Source organism: Lissotriton vulgaris, chromosome 9, assembly GCF_964263255.1.
Source record: "Lissotriton vulgaris chromosome 9, aLisVul1.2, whole genome shotgun sequence".
In the NCBI taxonomy this organism is placed as follows: domain Eukaryota; kingdom Metazoa; phylum Chordata; class Amphibia; order Caudata; family Salamandridae; genus Lissotriton; species Lissotriton vulgaris.
Genome location: NC_141697.1, coordinates 8,465,641 through 8,486,642, shown reverse-complemented (window position 1 = coordinate 8,486,642; position 21,002 = coordinate 8,465,641). Strand labels below are relative to the sequence as shown.

At 47.9% G+C, this 21,002-nt stretch overlaps 1 protein-coding gene across 1 annotated transcript in view; it reads left to right on the top strand.

Annotated features, from left to right (window-relative positions):
• Window positions 1-21,002, top strand: part of LOC147689525 (glutamate carboxypeptidase 2-like) — a 442,929-nt gene that overhangs the window by 46,866 nt on the left and 375,061 nt on the right. The window contains exon 5 of the mRNA XM_086936914.1: window positions 9,040-9,223. Within this exon, the coding sequence (XP_086793040.1) occupies window positions 9,040-9,223 (184 nt within the window). The remainder of the gene's footprint in view (window positions 1-9,039; window positions 9,224-21,002) is intronic.

Here is a 21,002-nt window from a genome sequence, read left to right as displayed (position 1 = left end):
ATCCCCTGGTAGGTCTTGTTAGGGCTCCACCCTCCCCTGATAGGTCTTGTTAGGACTCCAGCTTCCCCTGATAGGTCCTGTTAGGACTCCACCCTCCCCTGATAGGTCCTGTTAGGACTCCACTCATCCCTAATAGTTCCTGTTAGGACTCCACCCTCCCCTGATAGTACTGTCAGGGCTTCACCCTCCCCTGATAGGTCTTGTTAGGACTCCAGCTTCCCCTGATAGGTCCTGTTAGGACTCCACCCTCCCCTGATAGGTCCTGTTAGGACTCCACTCATCCCTAATAGTTCCTGTTAGGACTCCACCCTCCCCTGATAGTACTGTCAGGGCTTCACCCTCCCCTGATAGGTCTTGTTAGGATTCCACCCTCCCGTGACAGGTCTTGTTAGGGCTCCACCCTCCCCAGATAGGTCCTGGTGGGGCTTCACCCTCCCCTGATAGGTCCTGTTAGGACTCCACTCTCCCCAGATAGGTCCTGTTGGGGCACCACCCTCCCCTGATACGTCCTGTTAGGGCCCCACCCTCCCCTGACAGGTCCTGTTAGGACTCCACTCTCCCCTGATAGGTCCTGTTGGGGCTCCACCATCCCCTGATAGGTTCTGTTAGGGCCCCACCCTCCAATGATAGGTCCTGTTAGGACTCCACTCTCCCCTGATAGGTCCTGTTAGGACTCCACCCTCCCCTGATAGGTCCTCTTGGGGCTCCACCCTTCCCTGATAGGTCCTGTTAGGACTCCACCCAGGGACCCACCCCCTCCAGCTGTGATCTGTCCCCAGGCTTCCCACAGCCACAGATACCAATTCTCCAGGCATCACCACAAGAACCAGTGGAGGGTGTGCTGAGGGCTGTCTCTGCAGCTGATGGGGACTGATCCTTCATCTAACCCTGCACTGACGGCGGGGAACTGATCTCCTCAGTCCTGCGATGCCCTCACAGGTGAACACAGGTATTCACTCACAGATAAACAGGATCCCCAGCCCAGCCCATTCTGGCAATGCTTGATGTCTGCTGTAGATGAGACGTCCATTCTGGGGCTGCGCTCACATTACACACAGCTCTTCAGGTGTTACAGATAGAATGATTCACTGTAACTCCCGTCCTCCCGCTGCTCGCTCTGTGGTAATATGTGTGTTTAATGCACCTTACCATCTCTCCTCCATCCCTCGGACTCCCGACCTTGGGTGCTTGTCTCCACATCTCTCCTCAACCATCTCGCCTCTGCACCCTTCAGTCTCATGACACAGGCTGCTCATCTCCACATACTCCTTTACCATTTCTCCTGCACCCCTCAGTCTCCTGTCATGGCTGCTCGTCTCCACATCTCTCCTGTACCATCTCTCCTGCACCCCTCAGTCTGCAGTCACAAACTGCTCGTCTCCACATCTCTCCAGTACCATCTCTCCTGCACCCCTCACTCTCCTGTCATGGCTGCTCGTCTCCACATCTCTCCTGTACCATTTCTCCTGCACCACTCAGTCTCCTGTCACAGGCTGCTCGTCTCCACATCTCTCCTCTACCATCTCTCCTGCACCCCTCAGTCTCCTGTCAGAGGCTGCTCGTCTCCACATCTCTCCCGTGCCTTCTCCCCTGCACCCCTCAGTCTCCTGACCCAGGCTGCTTGTCTCCACATCTCTCCTGTTCCATCTCCCCTGCACCCCTCAGTCTCCTGACACAGGCTGCCCGTCTACACATCTTTCCTCAACCATCTCGCCTGCACCCTTCAGTCTCCCGACACAGGCTGCCCGTCTCCACATCTTTCCTCAACCATCTCGCCTGCACCCTTCAGTCTCATGACACAGGATGCTCATCTCCACATACTCCTGTACCATTTCTCCTGCACCCCTCAGTCTCCTCTCACAGGCTGATTGTCTCCATATCTCACCTCAACCATCTCTCCTGCACCCCTCAGTCTCCTGTCACAGGCTGCTCCTCTCTACATCTCTCCAGTACCATCTCTCCTGCACCCCTCAGTCTCCTGTCACAGGCAGCTCGTCACCACATCTCTCCTGTACCATTTCTCCTGCACCCCTCAGTCTCCTGTCACAGGCTGCTCGTCACCACATCTCACCTCAACCATCTCTCCTCCACCCCTCAGTCTCCTGTCACAGGCTGCTAGTCTCCACATTTCTCCAGTACCATCTCTCCTGCACCCCTCACTCTCCTGTCAAGGCTGCTCGTCTCCACATCCCTCCCGTGCCGTCTCTCCTGCACCCCTCAGTCTCCTGACCCAGGCTGCCTGTCTCCACATCTCTCCAGTACCATCTCTCCTGCACCCCTCAGTCTCCTGACCCTGGCTGCTGGTCTCCACATCTCTCTTTTACCATCTCCCATTGACTCCTCAGTCTTCAGACACAGGCTGCTCATCTCCACATACTCCTGTACCATCTCTCCTGCACCCCTCAGTCTCCTGTCACAGGTTGCTCATCTCCACATCTCTCCTGTACCATCTCTCCTGCACCCCCCAGTCACCCCACCCAGGCTGCTTGTCTCCACATCTCTCCTGTGCCATCTCCCCTGCACCCCTCAGTCTCCTGACACAGGCTGCCCGTCTCCACATCTCTCCTCAATCATCTCCCCTACACCCCTCATTCTCCTGTCACAGGCTGCTCGTCTCCACATCTCTCCAGTACCATCTCGCCTGCAATCCTCAGTCTCCTGACACAGGCTTCCCGTCTCCACATCTCTCCTCAACCATCTTGCCTGCACCCCTCAGTCTCCTGACACAGGCTGCTCATCTCCACATACTCCTGTACCATCTCTCCTGCACCCCTCAGTCTCCTTTCCCAGGCTGCTTGTCTCCACATCTCTCTGTACCATCTCCCCTGCACCCCTCAGTCTACTGTCACAGGCTGCCCATCTCCACATCTCTCCTCAACCATCTCGCCTGCACCCTTCCGTCTCCTGACACAGGTTGCCCATCTCCACATCTCTCCTCTACCATCTCTCCTGCACCCCTCAGTCTCCTGTCAGAGGCTGCTCGTCTCCACATCTCTCCTGTACCATCTCTCCAGCACCCCTCAGTCTCCTGACCAAGGCTGCTCCTCTCCACATCTCTCCCGTGCTATCTCTCCTGCACCCCTCAGTCTCCTGCCACAGGCTGCTCGTCCCCACACCTCTCCTGTACCATCTCTCCTGCACTCCTCAGTCTCCTGACCCAGGCTGCTCATCCCCATATCTCTCCTGTACCATCTCTCCTGCACCCCTTAGTCTCCTAACCAAGGCTGCTCATCTCCACATCTCTCCTCTACCATCTCTCCTGCACCCCTCAGTCTCCTGTCAGAGGCTGCTCGTCTCCACATCTCTCCTGTACCATCTCTCCAGCACCCCTCAGTCTCCTGACCAAGGCTGCTCCTCTCCACATCTCTCCCGTGCAATCTCTCCTGCACCCCTCAGTTTCCTGTCACAGGCTGCTCATCTCCACCTACTCCTGTACCATCTCTCCTGCACCCCTCAGTCTCCTGACCCAGGTTGCTGGTCTCCACATCTCTCTTTTACCATCTCTCCTGCACCCCTCAGTATCCTTACCAAGGCTGCTCGTCTCCACATCTCTCCTGTACCATCTCTCCTGCACCCCTTAGTCTCCTGACACAGGCTGCTGGTCTCCACATCTCTCCTCTACAATCTCTCCTGCACCCCTCAGTCTCCTGTCAGAGGCTGCTCGTCTCCACATCTCTCCTGTACAATCTCTCCTGCACCCCTCAGCCTCCTGACACAGGCTGCTGGTCTCCACATCTCTCCTCTACCATCTCTCCTGCACCCCTCAGTCTCTTGTCAGAGGCTGCTCGTCTCCACATCTCTCCTGTACCATCTCTCCTGCACCCCTCAGCCTCCTGACACAGGCTGCTGGTCTCCACATCTCTCCTCTACCATCTCTCCTGCACCCCTCAGTCTCCTGTCAGAGGCTGCTCGTCTCCACATCTCTCCTGTATCATCTCTCCAGCACCCCTCAGTCTCCTGACCAAGGCTGCCCGTCTCCACACCTCTCCTGCACCATCTCTCCTGCACCCCTCAGTCTCCTGACTCAGGCTGCTTGTTTCCACATCTCTCCTGTGACATCTCCCTTAAACCCCTCAGTCTCCTGACACAGGCTGCTCATCTCCACATCGCTCCTGTGACATCCCTCCTGCACCACTTAGTTTCCTTACCAAGGCTGCTTGTCCCCACATGTCTCTTGTACCATTTATTGTATTTATTTATTTATTTTTTACAATTATATGGCACGCAGCTACCCAAAAATGGTTTCCCGGCGCCGACGACATGTCAATGAACTGGGGTATGGTATGAGCTTAGTCAGTAGGGTAATTTCTGGAAAAGCCAGGTCTTTATGTTCTTCCTAAACCTGGCATAGTTTTCTTCTTTGCGAATGTGAGGGGGGAGTGTATTCCAGAGAGTGGGCCCTAGGACAGAGAAGGATCTTCCTCCCATTCTCGCCAGTCTGAACCTGGGAGCCACAAAGTTTGCTGCGGTTTGGGAGCGCAGCTTCCTTCCCGGGATGTAGGGAGTAGCTAGTGCTTGCAGGTATTTCGGTGCCATTCCTGATTTAATCCTAAACATGTAGCTCAGGGCTTTGAACCTGATGCGGTTTTCCACCCTGAGCCAATGCAGGTCCTTCAGGTGCTTCGACACACTGGCAGTTTTTGGGATTTTGCATAAGTGTCTTGCAGCTGAATTTTGGACAAGTTGCAGCCGTTTAATGACAGCCTGATTTGAGCCCAGGTAAAGAATGCTGCCGTAGTCAAGACGAGATGTTATGAGTGCATTGACTACAGTCTTTTGGGTTTCACGGGGCAGCATCCATAGGATTTTTTTCAGCCACTTCATAATGGTGAAAAGAGGCCTACCACTTTGTTGGCCTGTTGTTTCATGGATAGGGCGTTGTCGATGGTAACCCCCAGGTTTCTTACTTGGGTGGCAGGTGAAGGGAGGTTACCTAACTCGGAGAGCCAGTGGGAGGAGTTCCACAGGTCTTTATTTTTCCCCAGGAGGATCTCTGTTTTGTCTCCGTTTAACTTCAGCTGGTTGGTGGACATCCAGCTGAAGATATTTTGGAGCCCCTGTCTGAGAAGGGATTAGGCTGAGGGGTTGGACTCTGACAGTGAGATGATGATCTGAGAGTCATCGGCATAGGTCATGAGAGTGAGTCCTGACCTGTCTACTAAATCAGCCAGGGGTCTGAAGTAGAGGTTAAAGTACAGTGGGCTCAGGATGGAGCCCTGCGGTACTCCATGTGGGGCACTGAACGTATCAGAACGGGCGAGGGAGGATGTGATCTGAAACGTCCTGTGTGTCAGAAAAGACTTGATCCATTGTAGTGCTGCACCCCGGATACCATTTCTACCAAGAGTGGCCAGAAGTTTGTTGTGTGAGATGGTGTCAAAAGCCACACTCAGGTCTAACAGAATGAGTGCGACTGTTTGACCCTCATCAAGGAGTTTCCTGATGGTTTCGGTTACTCCCAGTAGAGCGGTTTTGGTGGAGAAGCCAGCTCTAAAACCGGACTGTGCCGGGTGAAGGAGGGAATTGTCTTCAGTGAAAAGTGTGAGGGCGGAGTGAATATGTCTTTCCAGAAGTTTTGAAAAGGCTGGGAGAAGAGATATGGGTCGGTAATTGGCTAGTATTTCAGGGTTGGCTGTGGGTTTTTCAGAAGTGGACTGACCATAGCGTGTTTCCAGAGTGAAGGGACTGTGGAGAGTTGAAGAGAAGAGTTTAGAGTATCGGTGATAATGGTCAGGGATGGGACGTCAATTTGTTTCAAGACACTAACGGGTAATGGATCCCGGGGGGAGCCTGATTTGATGGTCTTGAGGGTGGACCTAAGTGATTCCAAGGTTATAGGAGGCCAGTGTTCTAAGGTGTTTGTGGGCCGTTTGCGGAGGTGTTTGAATTAATCTCCTGCACCCCTCAGTCTCCTGACCCAGGCTGATCATCTCCACATCTCTCCCGTGCCATCTCTCCTGCACCCCTCAGTCTCCTGACCCAGGCTGCCTGTCTCCACATCTCTCCTGTACCATCTCTCCAGCACCCCCTCAGTCTCCTGACCCAGGATGCTGGTCTCCATATCTCTCTTTTACCATCTCTCCTGCACCCCTCAGTCTCCTGTCACAGGCTGCTCGTCTCCACATCTCTCCTGTACCATCTCTCCTGCACCCCTCAGTCACCCGACCCAGGCTTCTTGTCTCCACATCTCTCCTGTGCCATCTCCCCAGCACCCCTCAGTCTCCTGACACAGGATGCCCGTCTCCACATCTCTCCTGTACAATCTCTCCTGCACCCCTCAGTCTCCCAACCCAGGCTGCTTGTCTCCACATCTCTCCTGTGCCATCTCCCCAGCACCCCTCAGTCTCCCAACCCAGGCTGCTCATCTCCACATCTCACCTCAACCGTCTCTCCTGCAGCCTTCAGTCTCCTGTCACAGGCTGCTCATCTTCACATACTCATGTACCATCTCTCCTGCACCCCTCAGTCTCCTGTCATGGCTTATCATCTTCCCATCTCTCCCGTGCCATCTCTCCTGCACCCCTCAGTCTCCTGACCCAGGCTGCCTGTCTCCACATCTCTCCTGTACCATCTCTCCAGCACCCCCTCAGTCTCCTGACCCAGGATGCTGGTCTCCATATCTCTCTTTTACCATCTCTCATTTCACCCCTCAGTCTCCTGACACAGGCTGCCCATCTCCACATCTCTCCTGTACCATCTCTCCTGCTCCTCTCAGTCTCCTGTCACAGGCTGCTCGTCTCCACGTCTCTCCTGTGACACCTCTCCTGCACCCCTCAGTCTCCTGACCCAGGCTGCCTGTCTCCACATCTCTCCTGTACCATCTCTCCTGTACCCCTCAGTCTCCTGATACATGCTGCCTGTCTCCACATCTCTCCTGTACCATCTCTCCTGTACCCCTCAGTCTCCTGACCCAGGCTGCCTGTCTCCACATCTCTCCTGTACCATCTCTCCAGCACCCCCTCAGTCTCCTGACCCAGGATGCTGGTCTCCATATCTCTCTTTTACCATCTCTCATTTCACCCCTCAGTCTCCTGACACAGGCTGCCCATCTCCACATCTCTCCTGTACCATCTCTCCTGCTCCTCTCAGTCTCCTGTCACAGGCTGCTCGTCTCCACGTCTCTCCTGTGACACCTCTCCTGCACCCCTCAGTCTCCTGACCCAGGCTGCCTGTCTCCACATCTCTCCTGTACCATCTCTCCTGTACCCCTCAGTCTCCTGATACATGCTGCCTGTCTCCACATCTCTCCTGTACCATCTCTCCTGTACCCCTCAGTCTCCTGACCCAGGCTGCTCGTCTCCACATCTCTCCTGTACCCCTCAGTCTCCTGATACATGCTGCCTGTCTCCACATCTCTCCTGTACCATCTCTCCTGTACCCCTCAGTCTCCTGACCCAGGCTGTTCGTCTCCACATCTCTCCTGTACCCCTCAGTCTCCTGATACATGCTGCCTGTCTCCACATCTCTCCTGTACCATCTCTCCTGTACCCCTCAGTCTCCTGACCCAGGCTGCTCGTCTCCACATCTCTCCTGTACCCCTCAGTCTCCTGATACATGCTGCCTGTCTCCACATCTCTCCTGTACCATCTCTCCTGTACCCCTCAGTCTCCTGACCCAGGCTGCTTGTCTCCACATCTCTCCTGTACCATCTCTCCTGCACCCCTCAGTCTCCTGATACAGGCTGCTGGTCTCCACATCTCTCCTGTACCATCTCTCCTGTACCCCTCAGTCTCCTGACCCAGGCTGCTTGTCTCCACATCTCTCCTGTACCATCTCTCCTGCACCCCTAAGTCTCCTGATACAGGCTGCTCGTCTCCACATCTCTCCTGTACCCCTCGGTCTCCTGACCCAGGCTGCTTGTCTCCACATCTCTCCTGTACCATCTCTCCTGCACCCCTCAGTCTCCTGATACATGCTGCCTGTCTCCACATCTCTCCTGTACCATCTCTCCTGTACCCCTCAGTCTCCTGACCCAGGCTGCTTGTCTCCACATCTCTCCTGTACCATCTCTCCTGCACCCCTCAGTCTCCTGATACAGGCTGCTGGTCTCCACATCTCTCCTGTACCATCTCTCCTGTACCCCTCAGTCTCCTGACCCAGGCTGCTTGTCTCCACATCTCTCCTGTACCATCTCTCCTGCACCCCTCAGTCTCCTGATACAGGCTGCTCGTCTCCACATCTCTCCTGTACCCCTCAGTCTCCTGACCCAGGCTGCTTGTCTCCACATCTCTCCTGTACCATCTCTCCTGCACCCCTCAGTCTCCTGATACAGGCTGCTGGTCTCCACATCTCTCCTGTACCATCTCTCCTGTACCCCTCAGTCTCCTGACCCAGGCTGCTTGTCTCCACATCTCTCCTGTACCATCTCTCCTGCACCCCTCAGTCTCCTGATACAGGCTGCTCGTCTCCACATCTCTCCTGTACCCCTCGGTCTCCTGACCCAGGCTGCTTGTCTCCACATCTCTCCTGTACCATCTCTCCTGCACCCCTCAGTCTCCTGATACATGCTGCCTGTCTCCACATCTCTCCTGTACCATCTCTCCTGTACCCCTCAGTCTCCTGACCCAGGCTGCTTGTCTCCACATCTCTCCTGTACCATCTCTCCTGCACCCCTCAGTCTCCTGATACAGGCTGCTGGTCTCCACATCTCTCCTGTACCATCTCTCCTGTACCCCTCAGTCTCCTGACCCAGGCTGCTTGTCTCTACATCTCTCCTGTACCATCTCTCCTGCACCCCTCAGTCTCCTGATACAGGCTGCTCGTCTCCACATCTCTCCTGTACCCCTCAGTCTCCTGACCCAGGCTGCTTGTCTCTACATCTCTCCTGTACCATCTCTCCTGCACCCCTCAGTCTCCTGATACAGGCTGCTCGTCTCCACATCTCTCCTGCACCCCTCAGTCTTCTAACACAGGTTGCTGATCGTCACATCCCTCCTGTACCATCTCTGAGGTTTGAGCAGCGGCACTCCTCCTTTTACAAACTAAGCATTGCCTGCACCTCTCACTCTCCTGACACGACTTGCCGTACTCCTTCCTCAGGTGCAGAACGCGGAGTCCTTCGGCTGTGCAGGAGTGATCCTTTACTCCGACCCTGCAGACTATGCGTCGGAAGCAGGTGCCAGGGTGTATCCAGAGGACTGGTGGCTTCCAGGCACAGGAGCCCAACGGGGAACCATCCTGCAGACCTATGGGGACCCCTTGACCCCTTTCTACCCCTCCATTGGTAAGTAGTACCTCTCTTATGGGCTGTGTGTCTTGTCTGTCTGTGGACCAGGGATTATGTTCACACCCAGTGCCCTTGGTAAAAAGGGAAATGGAGTTTCCACCTTGGATGGGTGGTCAGGAGAAAAGGTAAAGGGGCGGGTTAATGAGATGGGGGTCACGTGGCTGTCGTGTTGCCTGCATCCCTTGAAGGTTGACGAGCGCTCTACAAACTCATTGTATTGTATGGTATCATCGTACAGGTCGGTGCTGCAGAGCCACTTCCCTGCTGCAATGCAAAGCCCTCGGCCTATCGTTGCCCATGGCAATGGGCCTTCTCAGTAGGTCAGGGAGAGATCTACCTTTGGATGCTTGTCGCTGTCAGAGGGTGGTGGGATGGCTTAAAGAGTTGATTTGGGCAGCACGTAATGGGAGAAACAGAGGAGAGAAAGAGAAGTGAAGGTGAGCCAAGCGGGCGGCCTAGTCCTGGGGCGGGCCGGCTACACCAGTGAAGCATCATGAAGTGGAAGTGTGGTAGAAGGCTGTAGTAAGACATGATGTTAGTTAAACATGATATTGCTATAGGAAAAGGGGTGAGGGAAGTGGGAGTTTGCTTAGAGCATTAATACATAGGTTATTACTTAATAGATTGTGCAGTCGAAGGTGGCGAACATGTGAGCTTAGATTGCTCCCAAATCAAGCAGCTGCTGTAAATGCCCTTTTCTAGGGTGCTTCACCTCCACTTTATGCTTTTGTGTTTCCTGGTTTCCACTGATCTGGATGCTAGCCGTAGGCCTTTGAGCGCGTTCGGCACAGTGCAGTGCCAAAGTGCTGTACACATCATATACATACTGGTGATTGGTGTATTCATGACTGGAGTTAGCTGTAAGTCCCTAAGACATATACCCGGGGCTTGCACCTCCAATGCTCCTCTGCGGGCATGCTGCACTGGTTGTGCCATCCACGGTGGCAGCTCATCGATTGTGCCACAGACTTCCCTGGTGGTGCCAGTGTGTACGGGTTACTGTTACTCGGTATGGCATTTAAAAGGTTAAGAGCACAGCTTCTGCTTGTCTCTTGCTATCTCAGACTTCTCCCTGGGGTCAGGGTGCAGTGTTGGGAAGATGTTGGGCATGTGCATGTATGCGTTACCACTAAGGGTCGTTAATGGCACCTTGTGGTGCGTTCGGTACAATAGGGCGTGCTTCTTGGAGTTGAGAAGTTTGAGGACATTCTTGCATCTATTGCCGAAGGATTGTCAAAGGATCATAGTCCACACTACTGTGACATCTCAGCTGGAGGTCGCCAACAGTCTTTACCTTGGGCTGCCTCCCTATCTGATTACTATATCACAGAGCGTACAGAATGCAGCAGCGAGATTAACTTGTCGAGTCCTGCTCCGTCTCACATCTCTTCACACATCAGACAACTTCACTGGCAACATGTAGCTAAAAGGATAGAGTTCAAGTCCCTGACTCTTTGCCTCGGTTGGACCTCCCTCACTTGCTGTTGACTGCGACCGCTGTGCACTCTACAAATGCTATTATTATCATTTTTATTCTTGCATTGGATTAGAATGGGGATTGTAGAGAAACACTATGAAGCAGTATTTGCTAAGGGCAGAGTAGCGGTATAGTGCTTGGTATCGATGTGCTTGTGATGACGAATCCTCTCCGGCAGTGTGAGTGGATTCGACATTACGCGTGGGGAGTGTCACTGTGGGTATTTCGATGCTGGTGGCTCTTGGTGCCTGTCTGCCAGTCTTCACTTCACATCTGGGTTTTGGGGGACAGGTAGATCTGTGCATTCCGGATAGAAGGCCCTGAACTAGGGGCTCCAGGGAAACTGCGGACCTCTGACTCTGAAGGGGATTTCTGGCACAGTTATGCGGGGGTGCAATTGGCACCTGCATTCCAAGGGGCAGCGTCTTGGCCCCACTAAAGATAGTGATCAAACTTTCTGGGACAGGATGGCAGACAGGACAGAATTTAGAGAAAACCTGTGCATTTCAAAGGTGGCCTTTTAAACTGATCGTATCTTCAAAGGCAAATGTGGGTTTAACTACTGGAGCTCTGGACTCCAAAAGTAGAAACACTTTTGAATTCAGGACCATACTACGCTGGCTCGATGCTGTGACATTGACACAAGGAATCATTAAGGCAGGAGGGAATGCAACTGGACTATCTGCAGACTCATGGTGCCCTGGAGCTTGTCACGCTCCGAGAAGGGGACTATCACTTGGTGGATTTTGCCTGGACGTTGCAGGCCTGCAGCTAAGTGCCAGCTGTTATGGCCTGGGTCAGTAAGTACTCTTCAAGGACCAGTTGGCTTCTTATCCTGAGATCGTAAGGACCACAAGGGGTGCACAGGAGACGGGTGTAAGTGATCGTATTTGGGGCAAGGACTGTCCTGACATACACGATCATCACACTGTGTAGAGGTGTGTGCGCATAAAGATCAATAGCCACCTGATGTCCAGAGACGTGAGGAGCTTGAGAAGTATGGGGGAGCTTGCAGAGTCCAAGGGACCCGTGCTTGCAAACAGAAGACCTGTGCTAGCTTGTGCTCCAGAGTGTGTCGTGTCCAAGGGGTCTCAAGGAAACTGAAGCTGAGACTGTCTCCAGCTTCCAGATCGGGAGGATAACAGTGCCTGACATTGTGGTCTCTGTCCGAGGTCATTGGCTCCCACTCCCTGGACCCATGCCACAAGGTGCTTTGTTGTTGAGAACACCGTGATTAGGCCAGGGGGCTTTAGTGTGCATTGTGCGCACCTGAAGCTTACTGTCAGGGGGTACTGCAGGTCACACATCTGCTTGAGAGTAAAATATTTCACCTGACTTGGAAGCGTGCCAGCTTCCTGGGTCACAACCTTTTGTATACGGGGGATCACTCATACAGGTGCCGTCGGGCGCTTGAAAATCTAATCCGGATGGACAAAACTAATTCACTGTTTCTTTCCATGTTAGGTGGTTCTAGTCAAAGGGGCACCGGCAGGGGCAACATGTATCATTGGCTAGTGTAGTTGAATGACCGAGGGACTGGGTCATGAAGTGCAGCCAAATTCCTGTTATTGTTTGACCTTTCTGCTCATGGGAAAGTTCGACAATTGCATATAACTGTAAAGTGTGTATATATAATGTGTGATCTGTTTTTATTTCAATGGAGAAATTTGACAATCACAAATAACTGTAAAATATATATACAATATGTGTCTCATTTTGATTTCAGTGGGTGTGTAATACAAAGACAAGTGTTTTATTCATACGGTTTGGAGTCTTTTTGTGGTATACACAGTGTGTTGCGGGGTGGTATTGTGCCAATACATTACTCTCGATCCCTGAGGATAAGACTGACTGCTCAGTGCCAAGCTACCAGAGGGGAAGAACAAGTTATCGGCCAAGTGTATTGTACTCATCCTATCGGGGACAGTGGATTCTGACTGGCTCCGATGTGTTCCAACTAGCCCGGAACCGCTGGGTCTAACAGCAGCATTTGTTCATACAAGCAACGTGGCAAGAATGATTCCTTTCCCACTGACAAATGTGAGAACAGGTGAAAACAACATCTCAGAACTCAAATGAAGAACTCATAAAAAGATACGTATTGGGTAGAGATCGCCATATGGTAAAGTATAGAAAACCTTTCCCTATATTACACCATATGGAGATTGCCACCCTGACTCCAGACATCTCCCAATGGCACAGGGAATTAAAAAATGTTTGTTAAATTTGGAAAAAAAACATAGAAATATTTTCCATTAAATATTATTATACATTAATTTTATATATGTATTTTAAATGTAGACCACAAGAACTAAATGCTACATCATCGCTAACTAAATTTGAATTAAAAGTTAGAATCATTTAAATATATTAAATTGAAGTAAAAATATTTTGCTAGAGTTTAAATGAAAAAATAGCTCCTAAAGTAACAATTACTTTTCTATAATAGGCATTAATAAGTATTAATAATGATGAATAGAATTAATTACATGTAATTATATTTTATTAATACCTAATCTAATATTACTATTGAAAATAAAAAAAGTACTCAAATATTTTAAAATAAAATAAATGTATTTTCATTTTTATATTTATCTTAACATTAACTTATATCTATTCATATCCTTAACTATTTTACATAATTACATTTAATAAAAAAAAAAAATTCTATGGGGTTTTATTTTTAGTCCCTACCACTATTATTTTCTAAAGGAGGTTGCTGCAGTACCACTGGTTGGCCATTTGTGGTGTTGGACTTATTCCAGATCTGTGCTGCAGTACTTTACTTTACTACTGTTGTGTGGCCCTTTATGACTGAAGTAACTTTTAGAATTAATGTTCTTTTATGTTTGCTCTGTTGCCTCACTTCCGCCTCCGCTGCTTCTGCCTGCGGGCTAGCCTCACATGCCCAGGTTCAGGAGGCTGGGTGTATCGTTCCGTTTTGACAATTCATTGGTTTCAGAAGAGAAGGGTTGATAAAGTCCATGTTCTCCATTCACCTTGCTAATCTGATGCTTCATTGCTCCAGTCCGCAGGAAGCAAGGGTCATATTTTATCTTCAACTGCACAATAAATTCAGAGGTTTCATCAGACATCTATGAGAATTATGATTAAGAAGCCACGTGCACTCGAAGACAATCCAGGTTACAAGCTCACAAATCATTTGAGATGCCGTATTCTTTTATGCCTCTATTCGCTAGCTTTAGCAATCTTGCATTTTAATCTGCTGGAGCTCTGGGCAGGTCTTACCATTTATCTGAGTTTAAAATGTTTTAGTTGCCTGAGAGGTAAAGGGAAGTTAACATCAATCAAACAATTCAGTTTGCAGTGTCCTCCTCTCGGCCACACATTAAGGACCAGGAACCAGTAAGTAAGGGTAAGTAGGATTTATTACAAGTTAAGAGCCAAACGGATGCATATAAATATCAAAATCATATCAAAGATACAAAATCACCACATGCATGCCTATAATGCGATTTATATCTCAGCGGACGGGATATCCAACCCCATTGCGACAGAGAAACCCGGCCTCCGAGATCCAAATCAGGGCCTAGGTCTTAGTAGCATAAAGCATACAAGAAATACACGGAATTCATTTGCAGCGATACCGAAGATAAGAAATAGGATTTGATGATCCATGTACAGATTTCCATCCTCCTGTCTGTGCATCAATAAATCTAAAGTTGCCTAAACTATTCCTAATCTAAAGTTAAGAACCAGGGGAAACCTAGTTAAATCAGGAATAGCAGGAAGGAGTCAGTAAAGTGGAGACTTCGGTAAAAAATCTCCAGAGCAAGGCAATGCATAGCATAAAGCCACTCAAAAAGAATAAATGAAACAGAGAGGTCTGGGTAGTGTTGTGTGAACTTGTAATGAAGGATCCTCTGTGGCTCCTGATGGAGTCTGTAGAACTGACATAAGCATTAGTGCATAGTGAAGTGAATGCTGGGCGAGAATGTAGAATTTGCAGTTACACGCAGAAGAATAAAGGCGTGTTAGATTAAGCTCTGTGTGTGGTGTACTCATTGGAGCGTACCCAAGCTGGGGAGGATGCTGCTACTTGTAACGAGATCAGGGATAAGAAACCCAAAGATCGACAATGCTTTCCCAGAGAATTTTCTGTGGTCCAGCAAACTGCTTGTGCGTGCCACATGTGCCTCCGTCAAAGTGCGGAATCGACATTAGGCGTATGTGGAGCTAAAGCACAGACCCAGTTCCATGTAAAGCATTTGAAGCATCAGTGGACAAATACCTGCTGGGAAGGCCGCACAAGGAGGTGCTGCTCTACTACACAAGTCAAAGCCACACTTTCACATGGAGTGATAACGCTGTGAGGCAGAGATCAACAAGGTGTCAGACGGCCCAAAGAGATGCTTCAAGACAAAGTGATACAAAAAACGGTAGTCAACTTACCAGTGCTGAGTAAAGACATTCATCATACCACAGTGCTTCAGGGAGTGAAAATAGCAGAGGTTGTGCTTGCAGAGCCTCCCATATCCATAGCTGCACACCGTCAGAGCTGTAGAAGTGCAGAAAGCCGAGAGCGGTGAGTGGAATCGTGATGTTTGCTTTGGAGACCAAGAAAGGGCTCCAGTTTTGTGTCATTATTAAGGATCATCCAGGGGCTAGCATGTTGGAAGGCATCATAGCAGGTTTTCATAAATGAGATCATCAAGTAGTGTTGGAGAGAACTATACTCTCCACGTCAGTAAGTTCCACCAACGGTTACAATGCTGCTGCCTTCTTGACATCGACATCACCATTCGATTCTGCCAAAAAGTTGGATATTGACAACGGATAGACTGCCTGGATAGATTGATGTGATTGAAGAAGAAGATGACAAGAAGATTATTGAGTAACTTCAGAATCATGCTGATGAAGGTGTAAAAGAAGTCACTGAAAAGAAAATGCAGTGAGCTGATGAAACGACATGAAGTCAAATCACAGCAGCCTTGATTCTCAAATTCAATCCAAAACCAAATGTAGATTATGAAAGTTACAATTTCAGTGAAGATTCACTGAAAGTTGGTGAGATCATCTGCAAATTTGTTGAGATACTGGATATACTTATCAAACACAGTGAGTTCAATTGATTTAATGATGAGGAAGCTCTACACCTCAGAGGACTGATGGATGCATGTCAGATTCATTCAGAGGATGAATGCTGAGAGCGAGTTCTCATGGCTGCTAAGCTAAAGAGCATGTAGACAAGTTGCTGACATGGAGGCCGGAGATGCCCAGAAGGAATCAATCATGAGTGTGAGTAAAAAGCCAAAGTACAAGGCCAAAGGACACTGAGTGAATTCTCCACAGAAAAAGAAGTTGTGCTTCAGATGTAAACTTTCATTTCCACACAAAGGTAAATATCCCTCTATTGGGCAGATCTGCAAAGGCTGTGGAAAAGAGAACAATTTTGTGATGGTGTACAAGAAGAATGAAAAAATAAGTGCGTCATGGCGCAAAGACAAAATGGCCACTCGAACATACCAGAAGCGATGTTTGTTGCATGCCCATAAGGCCAAGCAACCACATCAGCTGAGACAAATTGACACCAAACTGCTCTTCCATATCAATACCAAGTGAAAGTGAAGCACATGGTTATGCTATGTTGATGTTTACCTCAGAGAAGCATGCAGATGTTGGACTGGCCACCTGTGAGGAAAAACACCTGTCCAAGAGAAAAAGAACCAGAAGTCAAACGTTGTCCAAAGATCACATTAAAAGTCCAAGGCTGTTGAATACCTTTCATTATCAATAGTGATGCATAAATAAATATTGTGCCTGAGGAGAAATATAATGAACTGTCTCCATTGCCTGGAATTACGCCATCGAAAACTATGTGTGGGCTGCATCAACGTCTCTAAAGAGTCAAGGTTTATTTGTAGCAACGATGAAGCATAAAAAAACATAAGTGTAACCACTTATTCATGTACTTTATGGTACAGTGTCAAGCGCCTGTTTACTCAGCTTCAGCACAGCTGATGATGTGGAACTGATATTCGTAAAGTATAATATGAATGCTCATCAGAAAATAGTAAGTCAATTACCTTTGTTGTTTCATGGGCTGGTGAAACTCAAGACTATGAAAGTCCAATTACACATTAATGAGGACGTCCGTCCTATTGCTCAAAGACACAGTCAAATTGCCTTGCCCTTATTAAGCTGTTAAAAATGAACTTGAATCTTTACTTAAACACAATATCATTGAGCATTCCACTGGTCAAACTCTGTGGGCTTTTTCCTATGGTGGTAGTACTCAAAAAGGACAGTGAAGGATCTAGACGTATCTGTGTGGATATGCGTCAAGTGAATTAGGCAATTGAAACAGAACAGCACCCAGGTCTGCTAATTGCTGACATGATAACACAATTGAAAGGTGCAAAGGTATTCTCTTGCCTGGAAATGAATAAAGGATATAATCAATTGGAACTCGAGGAAAGTTGCAGGTATAATACAATCTTTCCTACACATATTGGACTGTTCCAAAAAAAGAGGCTAAGTTTTGGTGTATCATCAGCTGCAGAGCTATTCCAAGATGCGATTCAACTTACCGTACAGCCTGTCATGAATCCCTTCAATTATAGTGATTTCATAATGGTTTTTAGAGCTAGACAGAAGGAGCATGACAAAGCTCCCATGTAAGTGATGCTGGTTTAACTTTGAATTCTATGAAATGTGAGTTCCATAAGACAAAGTTAAAATTATTTGGTCATATCTTTTCTGATGCCGGCATGATACCCCATTCAGTTAAAGTGCAAGCGTTGTGAACTCCCAGTCCCCCATAAGTTGTTTCCATGTTACCTAATTCCTTAGCCTAGACAGCTTTGCTCCAGAGATACATGCAAGACTTTGCCAGTGTCAGTGCGCCATTAAGAGACTTGAAAAAAAAGAATGTTTCTTTTCTGTTGCCAAATGAATGTGGACAACGCTTCCAGAAAATCAAGCAAGCTCTTGCCAGTTCTACGGAAATGGCATACTTTAATCCAAAGCTTCATGCTGAGGTTGTTGTTGATGCTAGCCCTGTCAGGTTAGGCGCCATCGTTATACAGCGCAGCGGACACCCAAATGCTTGAAGATATATTGAGGCGTATGCAGGCCGAAGTATGTCCCAAACTGAACGTTCTTATTCACAAGGTGAGAAAGAATGCTTAGCAGTGATGTGGGCTTGTCTGCATTTCCACAGATTCTTGAATGGGAAGCCTTTCAAGCATTGTTGACTATCTTTGGAAATCCAAAAGCAAAAATGCTTCCTCGCATTGATCTTTGTTGTCTGCAATTGTTAGTATAATAAAACTACACCATTGCGCTTTGTCCAGGAAAAGATCAGAACCCTGCCGACTACTTCTCAGGAGTGCCTCTTCAGTGCCTTGGCATCTCTTCTAAGACAGCTGACACCCACATACATTTTATAGTGAAATCAAGCACCGTGACTACCATTTCGTTGGAACAAATTGTCACTGCCACAACTCAAGATAGAGACATGCTGAAACTGAAAGACATTATTACACATCAGCCTTGCTACCAACACACTTGACCTCTTACCAGTGACCTATGATTAAAGAAAAAGTTGGTTCTGTCGGGTAGTGAAACAACTGATTTGTAAATTCTAATTGCATGTGATATTACCTCCTCCCTCTGACAAGAATTCACAACAGGTTCTTACAATAAATGAAAAGAAAAGCCTGTATAGAACTATTTATATCTTTATATTTTCAAGATATTTATACAAGTACGTGCCAAGATGAATAAGGTCGCAGCGGGTCTTTCTCAAGACAGGTGTACCAAGCACGACAGTCCTGGAGTTCAAGTGCAGATGAGTCACCTGGACTGGACTGAGATGAAGTGCTCAAATCCGAAGACGTGAAGAAAATCGTCCATATGATTCATGGCTGTTTTCAGGAACGCGGCAGTAAGTCAGCTGACTTACTGCAGCGTTCCTTATTCATCTTGGCAGGCGAAGGGTCGAAACGTCGACATCTTTTCAATTGGCCCCAATACTCCAGAAACCCAAAAGAATTGACAAGAAACACATGGGATTCTGTAAATCTGTATTAATGGACGTCCTCTTTTGAAAGTCAACTTTGTATATACTTGGAGGAGGTAATATCACATGCAAATAGAATTTACAAATCAGTTGTTTCACTACCTGACAGAACCAACTTTTTCTTTAATCATAAATCACCCAGGTTCTGAGGGACACAGGGTTAACCCCAGTTTTTTCTTGAAACTCTTACCAGTGACCGTCAACAAAAGAGTCACGTTCAAGATCCTCACACAATCCTACAAAGCCCTCTGTGATAATGGACCAGCATACTTGAACCGCCGCCTGTCATTCCACGTACCCACCAGACACCTCCACTCTGCCAAACTGGCCTGCGCCACTGTCCCCCGGATCCCAAGACCGGAGGAAGATCCTTCTCCTTCTTCCCTGCCAAGAACTGGAACACCCTGCCTCCCCACCTCAGTCTAACCCAGTTCATGAAGGATCGCAAGACCTGGTTTTTCGAATAAACCTCAGTACACAGTAGGACCTGCAGCCCCTCCATCCCCGAGCCTTCAGAAGCTCGTGGGTGAGTAGTCACGCTTAGCAAATACTGATTGATTGACAGTGAATATCAAAAGTGTAAAAATATTAAAGTTGATCTCTCTATTACTCTGGAAGTTAGTGTCCTGAGAGGTTTGAGGATTGTCATTCCGGAGAGACTGCAAAAACAGATATTTGAATTGCCCCATGAAGGACATTGTGGAATTGTTGCCACCAAATGAGCTCCCCAGGACCAAGTATGGTTTCCAAATCTCAACAAGAGAGTTGAAAAATAATTAAAGGCCTGTCATCTATGCAACTGCCTGTCATCAAAAGCTACTCAAGACCTGTTAAACATGTCAGAGTTGCCAATGCATGCACGGGAAATAATTGCAGTGAACTTCACAGGTCTTCTTGACAACGGACATCAGCAGATAGTGATTATTGATGTATTTTCCAGTTTTAACTCTGCCTACTTATCATAGTGCAGATTATTGGGCCTACACGATGAAGAGAGAATTGCAGGGAAGTGAGACAGGAATTTCAAACTTTAGGCCAAAGTACATAATTGTAGTCTTGAAGAAGGTGGTTTACATCTGAAAAATACCACGAAACGTGTCGATGCCTTTGGTTTTTATATGGCTGTACCCAGGGAACTTGTTTATGCCCAATAGAGTATGAAGGGCTGTGGACATTTTAACAAATAACAGAACAAATTCCAAAGGGAACAACCGATATTAGATGTGATTTATAGGTTGCATTTGTATGTTTTTGTCTCTCACTATCATATGGATACAATATTGTGTTTTGTATGTATTTTTAATGTATTGTGATATATTGGATCATCCAATTGACATTAAGAGAACTTGGTAAAAGAAACCCCCCCTACTTTTTTTAATCCTAATAAACAATCTTTTTAATGCATTTTTGTTGTATTACATGTATTATAATTGGTCAATAGGGTCTGGGGTTTTATTGAGTGATTGTGTGTAGCTGGTGAACTGAGTGGTATAAGAGAGGAAACTAGGTACCATTGAGTATGTTCTGATCCTCCCAAGAGAAATTTGCTAATTTTAATTTATCTGTGGTACCCCTTCTCTTGGTCAGTGGGGTCGCTCCCTTTTTTTTCTAAGTGACAAATGATTACGACAAACGACATTCATGGTATTATTGTTTGCAATAGATATGACAGAATTTGTCAGGGGTGTGGTCGAGCTGGATCAAAGAGTTTGACTGGAATGAAGTAGACCCTTAGGGACTTTACTTCAATAGAGATCCATTAACACATGGTCAAATACTTTTATGTTATTTATGTAATAACCTATATACATTAAAAAAAATAAACATAATGAGTGCATATATTTTAACAATAAGTGATATATATATTTGCACATAAGTTATGTATAAATATAAGAAAGTATCGACATTTTATTCGTAGAAAATATGTACATTTGCACAAAGAGATGCACTTAACTGAATATGTGCATATGTCTGAGGGTAATGAACTCCATAGTTTGGCTGCTTGAACAGAGAAAGATGTTTCACTCTTGTGTTTTTCTTGTATGCTGGTATTTTGAGGTGGTCTGGAGCGGAGGTTTCTTTTTTGTATGCATTTTGTGATTTTCCTTCTAATGAAGTGTGGCCCTGTTCCATGCATTGCTTTGTAGGTGATACAAAGCAGCTTCAACGTAGATCTTCTGGCAACTGTTAACCGATGTAGGGCCCTCAAGGCAGAGGAGATGTGGGCTTGTGGCTTTACATGTAGGAGTGGTCTG